This window comes from Schistocerca nitens, chromosome 8 (assembly GCF_023898315.1).
Source record: "Schistocerca nitens isolate TAMUIC-IGC-003100 chromosome 8, iqSchNite1.1, whole genome shotgun sequence".
Lineage (NCBI taxonomy): Eukaryota > Metazoa > Arthropoda > Insecta > Orthoptera > Acrididae > Schistocerca > Schistocerca nitens.
This window is the reverse complement of record NC_064621.1, coordinates 224,109,363-224,127,127: the sequence shown is the minus strand read 5'-3', so window position 1 is coordinate 224,127,127 and position 17,765 is coordinate 224,109,363. Positions and strand designations below refer to the sequence as shown.

Below are 17,765 nucleotides of genomic sequence, written 5' to 3'. Positions count from 1 at the left end.
ACATATCCGTAGCCCAGTTTTCCACCCTTCGTCCAATGGCACGGCGGAGAGGCTTGTCCGCACTTTTAAACAACAGTTGACTAAGGCGGTCGACACATCTCCAACCACGTCGGCCCTCACCCTGTTTTTGAGCACCTATCGCACTATGCCAATTGACGAACACAGTCCGGCAGAGCGCCTTCACGGGCGACAGCCGCGGACCCTGCTCCATTTGCTGATGCCATCCTCCTCCCGCCCCCACTCCCGGCCCTCGCAGCGGGTATGCCCCTGGCACAGCCGTGTGGGCCTGCGAGTACAGGCACAAGGCGGGTTGGAAACCTGCCACGGTCGTCGCGGCCCATGGGCAGCGTGTGACGTCTGAGCAGACGTCGAAAGGGTTGGAGTGCCGCCATCGTAATCAGCTCTGCCCACGTGCCGCCATGGGACTCGTGCTGCCGCCTCTTTCCCTACCTCCTTCAGGTACGGACATGGTCCTCGAGTCACCGTTCCTGCCCCCGGTTGCCGTCTCCCCGAGGGCCTGCCGCTGGCCCTCTCTGCCTCTGGGTGGATCGGCGGATCCCTCCCCCATCCTGGACTCTGGATTGGCTGTCATGGATAACTCAGGTGTCCCTTCCTCCCCGCCAATAGCTGTTGATGAGCCCGGCTCCTCTTCCCATTGCCGCCCACCTCGGCACCGCCCAGGGCGTTTCCACCCCTATGTGCAAGTTTCAGGGAGGAGGGATCTGGTACTGTGCGCCGCGAAATTTGAATCCCCGCCAGACGTCGTGGACGTGAAAGACCCCTAGAGGTCTCTGCACCATTGCGCCGTAAGCTGTGGCGGCGTGCGCCTCCTGGCCCGCATTTAGCGTGAGGGCAACACAGTGGAACACGTGGTTGCAGCGGCCAATAGTGGCATTCCCGATAGAGTACTTAAGCACCTGCCTCTCGCTCAGCCAGCCAGTCTAACATTGCGTACGTCTCTGGACATATCGCCTTGCCTTAGACAGCATATTTACGTTTGTGTTTTGTTTATGAGTGGACGTGGTTGTGTAGTTAGGTTTTCTTGACTCTGTTGTCTCGTTCTTGTTGTTGTCGTAAGGTCCTTTGTTGGTCATGTCCGTCCTCTCCGTTGTGTTGTTGTTTGCGGGCCACTCCACAAGTCCCGCCGCATTTTCCGTCACTTCAACCCCGCGACTGTTTCGGTTGCCGTTACAATACCCATCACCATCCAGACCTTGAAGCACTCAATCACATCCTTTCCCAGGGCTAGGCTACTTTTTATTGTGCCTGGATGTGAATGGTGTCTATCCGTGACCCCCAAAGAAGCATTCTGTCATTTTCTCAAACTATGCAGTATGCTAGTCCATTCATGTGCCATCCCTCATCTCCCAATCATGTCCAATCAATGAACAGCGTCTTGAAAGGAGGATATAAGATGAACATCAACAAAAGCAAAACAAGGATAATGGAATGTGGTTGAATTAAGTCAGGCGAAGCTGAGGGAGTTAGATTAGGAAATGAGACACTTAAGCAGTAAAGGAGTTTTGCTATTTGGGGAGCAAAATAACTGATGATGGTCGAAGTAGAGAGGATATAAAATGTAGACTGTCAATGGCAAGGAAAGCTTTACTGAAGAAGAGAACTTTGTTAACATCGAGTATAGATTTAAGTGTCAGGAAGTCGTTTCTGAAAGTATTTGTATGGAGTGTAGCCATGTATGGAAGTGAAATGTGGACAATAAATAGTTTAGACAAAAAGAGAATAGTAGCTTTCGAAATGTGGTGCTACAGAAGGATGCTGAAGATTAGATGGGTAGATCACATAACTAATGAGGAGGTATAGAATAGAGTTGGGGAGAAGAGAAATTTGTGGCACAACTTGACTAGGGATCGGTTGGTAGGACATATTCTGAGGCATAAAGGGATCACCAATTTAGTATTGGAGGGGCAGCACGGAGGGTACAAATCGTAGAGGGAGACCAAGAGATGAATACACTAAACAGATTCAGAAGGATGTAGGTTGCAATAGGTACTGGGAGATAAAGATGCTTGCACAGGATAGAGTAGCATGGAGAGCTGCATCAAACCAGTCTCAGGACTGAAGACCACAACAACAACAATAATAATGACGATGACTACAATGACGATGATGGTGATGATGATGACAATGACAATGATGATGCTATGACTTCCTAAGATGTTAATTTCAAATCACAAAATAATGATTACAGAATTGGGAAATGCATATCAAAGTTATTTTTAAAAGCCATAGACTGTTTCAAAGTAATTTCTCTTGGAAGTATTTTGTGTGCTGTTAACTTAGATCTGAAGTTAAAGTAATTGTGATCTTTTGGTATTTGACAACATTCTCACAGAAAACTATCACTGTTTGTCGTCTAGATAATGAGCCACATGAAGATTCAACAGCTGCAACAAACTCTGGAAGTTGCCCAGCAGCAGGAGATGCAGTTCAAGGCTCATTTTGAGGTTAGTATTTGTCATCTGTTAACCTTTGTACTAGCGGGCAGAAATTTTTCTGCATTCTTCATTAAAAGCTGTACTCCAAATTCTGCAAGTCAAAAATCAAATAGTTTACAATTGCAGCCTTTGAGAGTTCCTCACAACCATATAATGATATGTACCTTTGTGTGTTGTATTTCAGGTTCATTAAGTACGTGTTGCTGTACTAATATACAACAAAGACAAATACTGCAGGACTGATGACCTCACCATTTAGTCACATAACCTTCCTCCAGCAATCAGTTAATCAATCAAAGGCAAATACTAACAGTGCACTCACTAAATTCTTCGTCAAATCAAGAATGATTGAAACCACTCCTTCAGTGTTTTGTGTAACTTATATAGTATGACAATTTCTTGCACAGTGGACTGGACCATTGTTCAGGTACGCAAGTCTGCAACTATGGTTTAGCCATTACCACAGAGCTCTTCGCACAGTATTTAGTTTGCCCTTATCATTAGTATGTTTAAGACTTCAACTTCACACTGAAGTTTCGGTATTCAAGGAATTGTACACATACAGGGTGAGTCACTAACTATTGCCACCAAGAATAACTCCGAAAGTATGATAGGAGCTGAAAAGTTCGTGGGACAAAAGTTGCATGGGACAACAGGGGCCGTAATATGATGTCGCTTCAGAGATATGAAGGTCAGCTTTGTTTTTTTAAATGGGGTGCTATAGTTGAGTACTTATTTTCTGACAGCGGCTATTGCGACGAATCCAGTGATGCGTAACAGTAAGGTCTTTGAAGGTCAAAAAGGTGGCTTGAATGTCCATTTACAGAAGGTGTTTGAAGTGATGACCATTGGCATCAATGCAGTGCTGTAGTCTTCTTATCATGAATTGACTGGTATTCCTTATCACATCGGCACTTATTGAAGCACATGCTCTGACAGTTCTGTCTCACATGTCTTCAGGTGTAGTTGGAACGTCTTTATATACAATGTTATGAATATAACAGAGGGAAACATTCCACGTGGAAAAAATATATCTAAAAAGAAAGATGATGAGACTTACCAAACAAAAGCGCTGGCAGGTCGATAGACACACAAACAAACACAAATATACACACAAAATTCAAGCTTTCGCAACAAACTGTTGCCTCATCAGGAAAGAGGGAAGGAGAGGGAAAGACGAAAGGAGGTGGGTTTTAAGGGAGAGGGTAAGGAGTCATTCCAATCCCGGGAGCGGAAAGACTTACCTTAGGGGGAAAAAAGGACAGGTATACACTCGCACACACACACACATATATGTGTGTGTGTGTGCGAGTGTATACCTGTCCTTTTTTCCCCCTAAGGTAAGTCTTTCCGCTCCCGGGATTGGAATGACTCCTTACCCTCTCCCTTAAAACCCACCTCCTTTCGTCTTTCCCTCTCCTTCCCTCTTTCCTGATGAGGCAACAGTTTGTTGCGAAAGCTTGAATTTTGTGTGTATATTTGTGTTTGTTTGTGTGTCTATCGACCTGCCAGCGCTTTTGTTTGGTAAGTCTCATCATCTTTCTTTTTAGATATATTTATATACAATGTCTTTTACGAATCACCACACGAAAAAAATCCAGAGGTGTCAAGTCTGGTGAACGAGCCGGCCATGACACATCTCCTCCGTGCCCAGTCCAAGGATTTGGAAATTGCCTGTGCAACTCATTTCTAGCCATCAGCGAAAAATGTGCGGGACACCCATTGTGTTGATACCACATTCTGTTTCTTGTTCCTAAAGGTATTTCTTTCAATAACAGACCTAGTGTTTCTTGCAGGAATGTTGTGTACTTAGTACCATTAAGATTTCCTTCGATGAAATAAGGGCCTATAATTCTGTCCTCCAGAATCCCACGCCATACATTCACTGACCACAATTTTTGGTGTGCAAATTGCCGCGACCGATATGGATTTTCAGTTGCTCAATAATGCATGTTATGCAAATTAACATTTCCATGGTTCGTGAATGTAGCCTTGTCAGTAAATAAAATCAAATTAATAAATGTATCATCCCTCTGAACCTGAAGTTGAGCCCATCGGCAGAATTCAATGTGATGCGTACAATCCATACCAGGTGATTCTTGGTGGAGACTGATATGGTAAGGATGATATTTATGGTGATGCAGAACACTAACAATACTACTCTGGCTCAAGACAGATTCCCTTGCGAATTGACACAAACTGACACAAGGATCATGAACTACAGTGGCAAGAGCACCAATTTCCATTTCCTCATTAGTAGCCGTGCGGTTAAAGGCGCTGCAGTCTGGAACCGCAAGACCGCTACGGTCGCAGGTTCGAATCCTGCCTCGGGCATGGATGTTTGTGATGTCCTTAGGTTAGTTAGGTTTAACTAGTTCTAAGTTCTAGGGGACTAATGACCTCAGCAGTTGAGTCCCATAGTGCTCAGAGCCATTTGAACCTCATTAGTAACTTTCCTTTGCCAGATATGTGTCCGATGCATTAATGGTCCAGTTGCTCTCAATTTATCATACATGTATTTAAATGTACGATATGTAGGGTGAGTACGTTGAGGATATCTTTCAGCATTATGTCCCCACTTTCACTGAATTTCATTGGCATTCTCCATAAATGGGAAGCATATCGACTTGTTCTTCGAAGGAATACATCATTCACATTAACTTGATTCGACGATACTAGTCTTACAGTTCCTATTATTGTTGTAATGCGGAACTATTGAATGGTGTTTACATGTCAATGGCACATTAGATGGATACGCTGTATTCGGCGAATATTTACTATTTGCACGACATATGAGAGAGAATACCACTCAATCCATGATTAGAAGATTGCAGCACTGCATTGATACCAATGGTCATCACTTCGAACACCTTCTGTAAATGGACGTTCATGCCACCTCTGTGACCTTTGTTGTCGTCTCGATAGCCGCTATCAGAAGAAAGTAAGTAGCAAACTATAGCATCCCACTAAAAAGAGAGAGAGAGAGAGAGAGAGAGAGAGAGAGAGAAGAAAGTTGTCCTTCATATCTTTGGCGCGACCTCACCTAGCAACAAAAAACCCACGTCATATTATGGTCCCGTTATCTCATGCAACATTTGTCTCATGAACTTTTCAGCTACTATCATACATTCGGAGTTGTTCTAGGTGGCAATAGTTAGTGACTCACCCTGTAGAATTAAATAATTCAAGTAAAATGAGAATATAGATGGAATATGTTCTAAACTCATACTGCAATTACAGATGGAGGCACTACTGAAAATTCAAAATATATGTTAATAACAAAAAATCAAAATAATATAATTGGATAGATAAATAATCTTCTCACCAAGTGGTGGCAGATGACTTACATGAAAGTTAAGGAAATATGCAACCTGTTGGAGCCAGTGATTCCTTCTTCTGAGAGAAGGATTGAAGTGGAAGGAAAATGACTGGCAAGGCTTAAGAAATGGGGAGAATTAGGAAAACATCAGCCAGAACTCTGGATCAGGGAAGACTTTCCGGATGGGATGAGAAGGAAAGACTGACTGTTGGGGACTGAACCAAATGGAAACCGCATCTGGTGCAGTCTCCAGCAATCACTCTTTCCTTCTCATCCTGTCCATTAAGTCTTCCCTGATTTGGAGTGCTGTGCAGCTTATCTGTAACCCTACCCATTTCCTAAACCTCACCAATCCTTTGCCTTGATCCCTTTTTTTGTAAACCGTCATTGCCAGTTTCATAAAGGCCTTGTCGCTACTGCTGTGGAGGCCAAGTTGCCACTGTAGTTATGGTTGGCCGAGTTTGTGAGTTCTTGAAATGGCTTCTGGTGCCGTACACTGCTAAGACAATTTCTTCTTGCCGTTATTACACAGCTATGCCCAAGGGTCAGGTAACAGGATAGGAGAACGAAGGTTCTAAAACACTCCAACAGATTAGTAACAAAATCACACAAATGAGTTAAAAAGTTTTACTTATCTTTGTGACCTGTTGAATAATGGTGTCTGCAACATTGCATGTAATATAACACAAAAAAGCCCTCAATGACTAAGTGCAAGTAATCATAGGTAAACTTCACAGTACATAGCAAATGCAATTACAACAACTCTCTGTTCACTTCTAAGAGTTCACTAAATGATGTTCCCTGTCTAAGTCAGCCCTGGACAATGATCTATAACCAAGTGGCTGAGAGCTGCTCTTCTCTCTTCCAAGTAGGCTTCTGCCCATTGTCGTCTGGTCATCGATAGATTGTACTTGGCTGGCAATTGGCCGAGCCAAGCGCCTGTGATGTTTTTGCCCTGGTTGTGTCTTGTTTGGATGACACAGCACCTTTTCTGTCCCCACCAACCCTTCTGCCAGGAGAAGGAGGAACACTGACTCTGAAAGTTTGCACATTTCCTTAGCTTTTATATGTGTTTTCTCTTGCCACCACTTGGTGAGTAGATTTTTTGCCCATCATTGTTTCATTAAAAAGCAAGTGCTACTTATTTCACACTTTCGGATGTACATGTGAGGCTATTCTTGAAGTCTATGATTTTGTTGTGGTTTTTTGTGAACAGCTCTGATGCGAGATGATAAAAAAGTAATGGGAACTTTTGTTTTTGTTAAAGAATCTTTATTTATCAGTTTGGTCCCCTTCAAAGTAATCCCCCTCAGATATATACTACATTTGTGCCAGCACTTTTTCCAGTCATGGTAACACTTCTGGAACTCATTTTTCATTGTGGTGTTCAGCGCCTTCTGCAATCCTGTTTTTACCTCATCAGTGGTGGCAAAATGATGTCCTTTCGTAGTTCTCTTCAGCTTTGGGAATAGAAAGAAGTCTCAGCAGGTGACCATATCTGGTGAACACAGTTGTTGAGGCAACATAAGAGTTTTATTTTTTACCAAAACATCATGAACGAGCATTGAGATGTGAGCTGGAACATTATCATGATGCAGTTTGCTCGAGTGGTTTTGTCACAATTCTGGTCGTTTTCTTCAGAATGCTTCCTGCAAAAGGTGCATAAATTCCAAATAGTATTCCATATTGACCATAAGGCAGGAACTCATGGTGCACTATTCCCATGTTTTTGGTCTTGGCTCTTCAGGCAGTTTCCATTGGGATGATTGGTTTCAATGTTGTACCTATGTACTAATGTTTTGCCACTTTTTATAACCTCCTTTGGAAGTTGTGGATCATTGTTGACCTCATTCAGTAATTCCTGAGCAATGTCTACATGATGTCATTTTTGATCAAAATTCAAGAATTTCAAAACAGACTTTTCTGCTACACTTTTTAAGTCCAAAACATCCGAAAACATATGCCAACGTCATCAGCAACATCTCTGATGGTGATTCATCGATTCTCCAGAACCATTTTCTTTACTTCTTCCACATTGTCATCAGAAATTGATGTGCTAGGGTGTCCAGGGAAGTTCGTCTTCAATGTCTTCTCGACCTTCTTTCAAAAGTTTATACCACTCATAAACTATTGTCTTAATCGTAGTAGATTTGACAAAAGCCACAGTCAACGTTTTGAATGTGTTGCTGAACTTTATTCTATTTTCAAGCAAAATTAAATGGAAATTCTTTGATCCACCTTTATCAAAAATAAAAATTCACCGAGCACTCGAAACCACATATAACTATTTCAGCTGTCAACACTAAACTAAATATTCAAAACAACTGAAAATGCAGACATACATCAGGAACATGTGTACCAACAAGAAAATGAAAATTACATATGTAAAGCCTGCAAAATTCAAAAATTCCTGTTACTTTTTGATCATACCTTGTAATTCAGACTGTGGCTGGAGGAGTTCAGCACAGCTCAACTACCACTGATTCTTCCAGTTAATGTCAGCAAATAAATTCTGAACTACTGTATTTCATACAGCTGTGGATTGTCAACATTGTCTGTTCTCTCAGAGATGCATGTAAATAAACATATCAAAGGTACGGAAATGCACAAGCTGTCAGTCAGTGGCTCCTTCTCGCACAAGGACTGAAGGGAAAAGAAGAGGGATAAAGGAAAAGGACTGGCGAGGTTTAGGAAATGGGGAAATTTAGAGAAAAGTAACCTAGAACCCTGGGCCATGGGAGACATACCAGATGGGATGAGATGGAAAGACTGATTGTTGGTGCCTGCACTGGATGAGACTTGAAAACCAGAGAGCTTAAAGCTGGAAGATAGGGTAAAAGCAAGAGTGAGATTACTGGAAAAAAAATCGTGAAAGAGTCAATAAGAGTGGAAATCTAAGTGCATTATACATGTTAAACAGGTGGGAATAGGGAGGAAGAGGAGGGGGTCGATCCCCCCCCCCCCCATCCCCCTATCACCCCAATTTCTTTAATGTCCTGGTCAGGCCATATGCTCCTTCCACACCCATTTTCCTATCCTGTGAATCCACCCCTTGAGTGCCCCTGCTGTAAGACTTGCCTGATCCACCCTTCCACTGGCGCCTATACCAGCCTTGTAATGGCAAAACATATACCAACAAAGTGAGAGCCACGTGTTATGTACTAAGTGGTATGTAAACTTCATTCAGCATTCTACATTGGTTTAACACCAAGCTATCAGTTAAGATGAATGGGCATAGACTGAGGGTGTATTCTGGCTACATACAATATCCTGTTGCAGTGTGCTTACAAAATGATATTCGTCACCTCATTGCCTATTTCACCACACATACTATCTGGATTACCGCTCCTGACACTAGTTTCTCAGAGTTCCGCACATGGGAACTGACGTTAGAACATGTGCTTGGTTCTCATCACCCACCTGGCTTAAATTTACACTAATCTGTGGTCTCAGTTACTGTTCCTTTTCTGTACTCCCTTTTATTTTTCTGTATCTTTTATTTTCCAACCTGTCTTATTTCCCCCTTGCCTGTCTAAGCACTTAGCTTTACACTCTTGTTGACTCTTGTGTGATGTTTTTCCAGTAATGTCTGTCTTGTTTATTACCCTATCTTCCACCTTTAAGTTCTCAGGTTTTCACATCTTGTCCGGTGCAGGCATCAACAATCAGTCTTTTCTTCTTGCCCTGTCTGGGAGTCTCCTTTGATAAGAGGTTCTGGCAACTTTTCCATAACTCTCCTCATTGCCTAAACCTCACCAGTTCTTCTCCTTCCTCACTCTTCCTTTCCCTTCAATCATTCTACCAGATGAAGGAACCACTGGTTCTGAAAGTGGGCACATTTTCATTTCTTTTTAATGTGTTTTCATCTTTTTCCTCCTGGTGAGTATATTTTTTATCATTCAGTTATATTTTCAGACTTTGATTGTTTTTGGTGGAAAAATTAGCAATTTGGTTACATTCTGAAACATTTATACTCTTGAGTAATTTGAAAAAGATTTGATTTGCTATAAAAATCTATACATCTGTCTCTACCTTCCCTCTATTTTCCTCTTTCCCTAGCATTTCTTTTTCTTTTAACATGGGATGTGAAGTGATACAGTTGGTGTGTCTTTTTTCCTCCATTGTTTCCATTTTGCATATTTACACCCCTGGCCAATGAGCACTTCTGATAAAGAAGAGTTCGAACTCCTAAAGAAAACCACAGAAAAAGTCTACCTTTTTGAGAAATCCATATTCATTACCAGTTTTTGAAAATTCTAGATTACTCACCAGTGTGAAATTCTTTTCCAAATTTTTAATAATAGCTATGAAAAACGTATGGAATTTGAGAACTTTATTGGTACATAGTGCAGGCACCATGGAGCCGTAAGCATCTTACACAGATGCTACATCTGATTATTAAAAACAATATGTAAGAAAGTAGTAGCTGACAACAGACCATTATAATGTCTCGTGTGAATTGACAACAAATACAATTTTTTTGTCTTTCTGAGTGAAATATTGAGTAGTGCAAATACACCAATTTGTTCTGAACTGAAATTGCCACATGAACTACTGATTATTCAGTGGTAACCTTAAGGAAAAGGTTAACCAGTACATAGGTATGGCATTATTACTTGAAAAAATGACATGCTGTCCATGGAGATTAAGTGATTGATTGATTATATTATTTTGTTTTTGATATTTTTATGGTACAATCACATGAGCATTTCACAGTTGTATAACCTGTTTCGACCAGGTAGTGGTCATCTTCAGACTGAAACAGGAATCTTGTTTATCATAGTTCCTTTGGGAATTTTGCCCACTTAGCTAGCCTTATTAATTCTTACCTTCCTATTTAGAATTATTGTGAGACACTGTGCTGATACATCCAGGCTATATTTCTTCATTTCACCTGATTTATATTCATACTCATGTGTTTTTCACATTGACAACTCTTACAATCTCAACTGTATGATGCGGCGAACAGAACCTTCCTGAAAAATTCATAGGTTAAGAAACTTGCTAGAGGATCAGTGGGTACTACACAGGGGAAAGGAGGTAAAAACAAAGCAGAAAACAAATAGCTATTGAAAAACAAGAAAGAAAGTGCAGAAAGGACAAAAATTAATGTATTGGAATTCTTTATGTGCTCTGTAAATGACAAAAATCAAAAGCTGCTGATGAAAGAAAAATATGTAGGTCAATTTATATTTTGCTCCACCTTCTTGTAATAAATGCAGAACATTATATTGTTACCTTCCACTTACCTCCTGAATTTAGAGACTTATTTATGCAAACATCTGAATATTACGCAATATACAGTTTGAAATTACAATCAATATATATTCAAACGGTGGAAAATCCAGGATGGAGTGTAACAATATTATAAAAAGGAAAGTTGCTGCTCACCATACAGTGGAGATGCCGAGTCACAGATAGGCACTACAACAAAAAGACTGTCACAAATAAAGCTTTCGGTCAGTAAGGCCTTCATCTCACACACACACACACACACACACACACACACACACACGAAAATGTGACACACACACACACAACCGCAGTCTTAGGCAACTGAAGCCACAAATCAATATATATTTTTACACATTTTAAATGCAGCTGTACCCATTCCACTTTTTGGGACTTGATAGTCTCATAATAATAGATTCCTTGTTCTTATCTGTCAAAACACATTAGTTTTAATTTTTAATCTGTTAATTTGTCTAGCAAGAACAGCAGAAGCAGCTGCGGGCTCAGCTACAACAGATGTCTCAGCAGCAACAGAGACAGTTGACACCACAAGTTCTGCAGCAACAACAGCAACAAAGAATGATGCGTCCAACTGGGATGGCTAACAACCCAGGGCTCCGTCATCTTTTGCAGCAGGTATGTTAATTCTTCCATAGCACACTGTAATTATGTAAACTCTGACCTTTTCCTCTTATTTAACATGGCAGGCAGGTGAAAAGATACTGCATTTACTGGGAATTAAAACGACACTGCCAGTATGAAACTCTATCTAACAGAGCGGAATAAAGTCTGAGCATGTGAAAATCAGTACATGAACAGTGTGTGGTCTGAAATGAATCTTTCTTACTAGTGAAAACTGTTTGACTTGCAATTCAATTGGCCAAGAATAAGATTAGTAATGTAATGTTATGTTATAGACATTATGCTTTGTATAGACCAAGTCAAATTTGTATCACAAGCATATAGAAGTATATACAGGGTGATTCACGAAGATATGCAAATACTTTAATATGTTATTGTACAAGTAAAACTAAAGAAAAAAGTTCATATAAACATGGATCCACAAATGTTTAGTTAATAATAAAAGATTTTGCCTGAAATTTAGCACCTTTGCTAATATGAAGGCATCACAAAACTGTACAAGGTTAAAGTAAAGCATGATTTACATATATTTTGTTGTTATTGATCTGGTGAATCTAATAAAACATGTCTCAGACGTGTATCTGCAGTAGTTTTCGAGAACATCCAGAGAATCAAAGATGTAATTTCATAAAATTTTTAATTTATTAACTACTTGGCTCAGTTTGTTTTTTAAATTCCAGGCAATTGCACAAAGTTTTCAACAGAAGTAGTAGACAACTTAATTTTGGAAAAATGATGGTAATAAAATTAACTGAAACTGTATGAATGTGTCAGATAATCTGCTTTTATTAATACCATAGCACACATGAATTCATGTTAAAGCAGAAAAAACCAAGCTCAGTTTTAAGTAAGTTGCACAGTGTACACACAGTTTCACAGTACATTCACAATAAATGTTCTAAAATGTCTCCACCGAGTTCAATGCATTTAGCTGCATATGTATGAACAGATTTTGTTGCTTGTTCCAGTTTCACAGGGTTGTTCTTACTTTCGTCTGTTGCATTCATAATGCGAGCAGGTATAAAATATGCAGTATTCGTTAACTGCAGCTGTAGCATTACCATCACATTTGCTAAATCGGCATATTCCTCTACCGTAAATTTGAAAGGCATCCCTATTTCACAAACAATCTATAAAACGAAAACAGTTACTATGTGAAACTTCCTGGCAGATTAAAACTGTGTGCCCGATCGAGACTCGAACTCGGGACCTTTGCCTTTCGCGGGCAAGTTCTCTACCAACTGAGCTACCCAAGCACGACTCACGCCCCATCCTCACAGCTTTACTTCTGCCAGTACCTCATCTCCTACCTTCCAAACTTTACAGAAGCTCTCCTGCGAACCTAGCAGAACTAGCGCTTCTGAAAGAAAGGATATTGCAGAGACATGGCTTAGCCACAGCCTGGGGGATGTTTCTAGAATGAAATTTTCACTCTACAGCGGAGTGTGCGCTGATATGAAATTTCCTGGCAGATTAAAACTGTGTGCCAGATTGAGACTCGAACTCGGGACCTTTGCCTTTCGCGGGCAAGTGCTCTACCAACTGAGCTACCCAAGCATGACTCACGCCCCGTCCTCACAGCAGGTACTGGCAGAAGTAAAGCTGTGAGGACGGGGTGTGAGTCATGCTTGGGTAGCTCAGTTGGTAGAGCACTTGTCCGCGAAAGGCAAAGGTCCCGAGTTCGAGTCTCGGTTTGGCACACAGTTTTAATCTGCCAGGAAGTTTCATATCAGCGCACACTCCGCTGTAGAGTGAAAATTTCATTCTAGTTACTATGTGATTTCACTTAAATACACTGTTCTTATTATGTTCTTTCACTGAACAATATTGAAAACTAACTCATTTCAAGGTTAGGAAACAACTGAAACAACTCACTAACAGTTGCCAACAATGACATAAATGTTTCTACATTCTTAATGGAGAGTAAACAAATTTACTTGTATAATAATCTTTGCTTCTCTGTATATTCTGGAAAACTTCTGCAGATGCATGTCTGGGACATGTTTTAGTAGATTCACCAGACCAATAACAATAAAATAAATAGAAATTGTGCTTTACTTTAACCTTGTACAGTTTTGCAATGGCTTTATATTAGCGGAGTTGCTGAATTTCAGCAAAATCTTTTACTAGCTGTAACTCCTAAACTAAACATATGCAGACCTATGTTTATATGAACTTTTTCTTTAGTTTTACTTGTAGAATAACGTATTGAAATATTTGCATATTTTCGCGAATCACCCTGTATATGTGGGTTTCTTTCCAATGTCTGTGTTAAACTTCAGTTGGATACAGGTTTTATTTACTTTATAGATTAAGCTTTTGTTCAGTTGGACACCTGTAGCAGTAACATTAAATCACAGAATATTTTCACCTTCGTTTTTCACTTAAAGCAGTTTTCACATGTTGTAATACAGGGTGCTTCATAAAGAATGACCAATTTCAAAACAACTTATTTATCGATGAAAACTTACTGCAAACATGGGATTGATTCCAAAATACTCATAAAATCTTGTAGTTTTAACTATGCAATTACAAATGCTCAATGTGTCCACTAGCAGCAGTACAGACAGCATCTGGACAGTAGCTAAATTCGTCATAAACTTTACACGATGTATCTGCTTTTACTGGAGTTATGGTGGCTGTTGTTTTGTCCCTTACTTCTTCTATGTCATGAGGTAAAGGGGAAGTGAACACACTTTCCTTCACATATCCCCACAAGAAAAAATTGCATAGGGTCTGGCAACCTTGGAGGAGAAAAATGCAGGGCAGTGCCTCGGGACCCAATGTGCCCTATTCAGTGTTGAACTATCTTGAAATGCTGCAGAGCTGGCTTTCTCCACACTTCAGGAGTTTCATGACTTGATTTTCCAACAGGATGGGGCTCCACCGCAATGGCACAACAACATGCATCAGTTTCTAAATGACACTGTGCTTCAACACCAGACAGGGCACATGGGACCCCCAAGACACTTTTTTGGCCTCCAAGATCACCAGATGTGATCCCTGAGAATTTTTTCTTGTGGGAATATGTGAAGAAAGCGTGTTCACCTCCCCTATACCTCGTGACCTAGAAGAAGTGAAGAACAGAATAACAGTTGCCACAACTTCTGTAAAAGCAGGTATATAGTGTAAGGTTTATGACGAACTTAGCAATTATCTAGATGATGATCTTACTGCTGCTGATGGACACACAGAGCATTTGTAATAGCATAGCTAAAACTCTTCAGATTTTGTGAGTATTTTGCAATATATACAATGTTGGTAGCATGTCTTTATCAATAAATATGGAGTTTTGAAATTGGGTCATAATTTTTGAAATATCCTGTGTGTTGTGTATGTTTTAACATGGAAAGTCCAGGATGCAGTAGTATGGTGTGAAAAGGATAAGATAGCTACTCACCACAGAGAATAGGTGCTGAGTCACGGAGAGGTGCAATGAAAAAGATTGCTAAACATTTAAATTTTCTGACAAAAATGTCCATTTTCTGAAATAAAAACGCACACTACACTCTTCCCCAAGCACAAGTCTCTCTCACACACACACACACACACACACACACACACACACACACACACACGGCCATTGTCCCTGTCCTGGCAGTTAGACCCCAGTGGCCGGGTACAGTGGTCATGTGCGTGTGAATTGTGCTTCTGTGAATGAATGTGTGTTTTCTATTTCAGAAGAAAGACTTTTTTGTCCAAAAGCCTGGATGTTTGGTAGTCTTTTGCACTCTGCATGTCTGATACTCGACACCTTCTCTACGTTTCTGTATGTGGTGCGGAGCAATATGCCCTTTTCACATTACTGTGTGTTTCCTGTAACTTAAAATACTGTTCTCATCAGTTTATTTTGATGACTGTTGGTTTCCTTATAACAGGTAATTCTTCTCATATCTTTTTATCAAATTCTTATGAGAGTTTCAGAGAAAATATTCAATCACTCATAATACATTTAGGAAACCATCAGAAGTTGTGCTAAGAACACTGACGGTTTCTTTGATTTTACTTCTAAAACCATCACAAAATACAAAATGCTACCTCCATGCTGTGTGATTAGTTACATCTCTATTAATATAAACAATAACATTTGCTTAGTTTACAAATGTTAACTTTTCAGCATGCACCCTGGGTGGATATCTACATTATCTTATTTGCTATATAGCGGAGATGCTGAGTCACAGATAGGTACAACAAGAAGACTCTCACAGTTAAAGCTTTTGGCCACTGGCCTTCATCAACATGTGTGCGTGTGCGAATGCCCCCCCCCCCCCACACACACACACAGACTCACTCATGCAAATGCAACTCACACACACGACTGCAGTCGTCTGTGTGAGTTGCATTTGTGTGTGTGTGTGTGTGTGTGTATTGGTATTGTTGACAAAGGCCAATGGCCAAAAGCTTTAACTGTGAGAGTATTTTTGTTGTGCCTATCTGTGACTCCTATCCTCGATTTTCCGTTGTTTGATTATCTTATTTCCTCCAACTCTTTCCTCTCTACAGCTAGGTGAAGCAGCCCATATTCCAGAAATTAATATTGTTGTGTTTTTTGTTTGAAGGAATTAACCTGCTGCCACCTGATAAATTTAATGTTTGTTGAATTGTTATATAAAGAATAAGTTTAGTTTCTTAGAAGTGTTAGGATTGATAGGCTGAAGACTTTGCAACTTTCTGCACAGCAACCACAGTACAGGCAAGTGCTAGGACAAATGCAACAGCAGCAGCAACAGCAACTCGGAGGTCCAGTGGGTGTGCAGAGGGGTGCACAGCAGCCGGGCCCTGGAGGCCAGCCACAGCAGCAGCCACCTTACGATGATGTCTCAGGCTTTGATATGTTCGGATGAAATGCTGGATCACTGATAAGAACTGAGGTAAATTATGACTATATGAGAGATACAGCCATGACAGTTATTTCTTTCACAACAGAACTGTTAGACAATACTTAAAATAGGATGGCCTGGTTGTGTATCAAATTTACCACCACAGTGGATAGTTGGGAGATTCAAGGCGACTCAAGGACATTCCTTCCACGGAGGAGGGGAGGGCTGTTGTCTCAACTAACTCCCCCTCCCCCATCTCCTGACACTCTCCACTAGCCCACCTCCCTCTCCAGAAAAAAAAATTAGAATCTTTGCTGACTGAATCCACCTCCTGCTCTACCACATACTAGTGCTAGTCACAAAATGGTTTTTCAGGAGCTGGAACATTTGCACCTTTTCAGTTGGAGCCTCAGAGTTATCCAGTTCAATAAGAAATGAGAGAATTTAAAGCAGCTAGCCCCTGTGGTATTGCAATAGCATGGGTTCCTCAAACCTACATATAGCATGAGGCATGTAGTTCACTTTAGATACTTTGTGATGCACTAAAGATTTTGTTAATCTATTTTGACTTTCAGAAATAGTCACACTGGGTTCAAAAAATACCAAAACCTAAGCTGCAGGTATCAAAACTATTTTTTCAAATGAAACTATTCAGTTTTGTGGCAAGGCCACACAAAATGAGTAAGTATATTGAGTTGCAATATTTCAAAGCTGTAGTTGACAGTGTGCTGAATTTACTGATGAGTAATTTTTAACATTCATGTCTTCAGAATTGTCAGCTGCTTTTTTTTCTTCTTTAAGTGAAACAATTCAGTGTTTTTGTAACATTGGAAAGAACATTTGAAGATGATTTCAGCGATGTAACACTTGGAACTTTATCAAATAGAAACGAGGTAATAGCACCACCAGCCACTCTCCCGCCATCAGGAGAAGATCCCACAAATGTCTGCTCTGCTGTCCCAAATGTAAGCAGATATTCAGAGCTCACTCATTGTTTACCTGTGCATTTGAAATCCATTAGGCTGTGCTCTGCTGATCAGGCAACTTGCTCATCAAGCTGTTCAGATTTCCACAGTATATACAACGGCCAAAAAATGGATATTGTTTTCATATATGATGAATGTCACCAAACTGCTAGTAGGAGTGTCCGTTTGTATGCTCAGAGGTATCCTGATAGTCTCAAGCTCTCACAATCTGTCTTTGCAAATTTTATAGAAAGGTTCGAGAAACTAAAAGTGCAAAAAATAAAATTTAAGAACAAAAAAGAACCACAGCTGATGAGAGAAATACAACTAA

At 40.5% G+C, this 17,765-nt stretch overlaps 1 protein-coding gene across 3 annotated transcripts in view; it reads left to right on the top strand.

The window, feature by feature from the left end:
• LOC126199282 (mediator of RNA polymerase II transcription subunit 25) overlaps window positions 1-17,765 on the top strand; it is a 194,660-nt gene that overhangs the window by 162,127 nt on the left and 14,768 nt on the right. For all 3 annotated transcript variants that reach the window (XM_049936091.1, XM_049936093.1, XM_049936090.1), the window contains 3 exons: window positions 2,379-2,465; window positions 11,485-11,643; window positions 16,329-16,520. In XM_049936091.1, coding sequence (XP_049792048.1) covers window positions 2,379-2,465; window positions 11,485-11,643; window positions 16,329-16,493 — 411 coding nt within the window. In that variant the 3' untranslated portion in view covers window positions 16,494-16,520. The remainder of the gene's footprint in view (window positions 1-2,378; window positions 2,466-11,484; window positions 11,644-16,328; window positions 16,521-17,765) is intronic.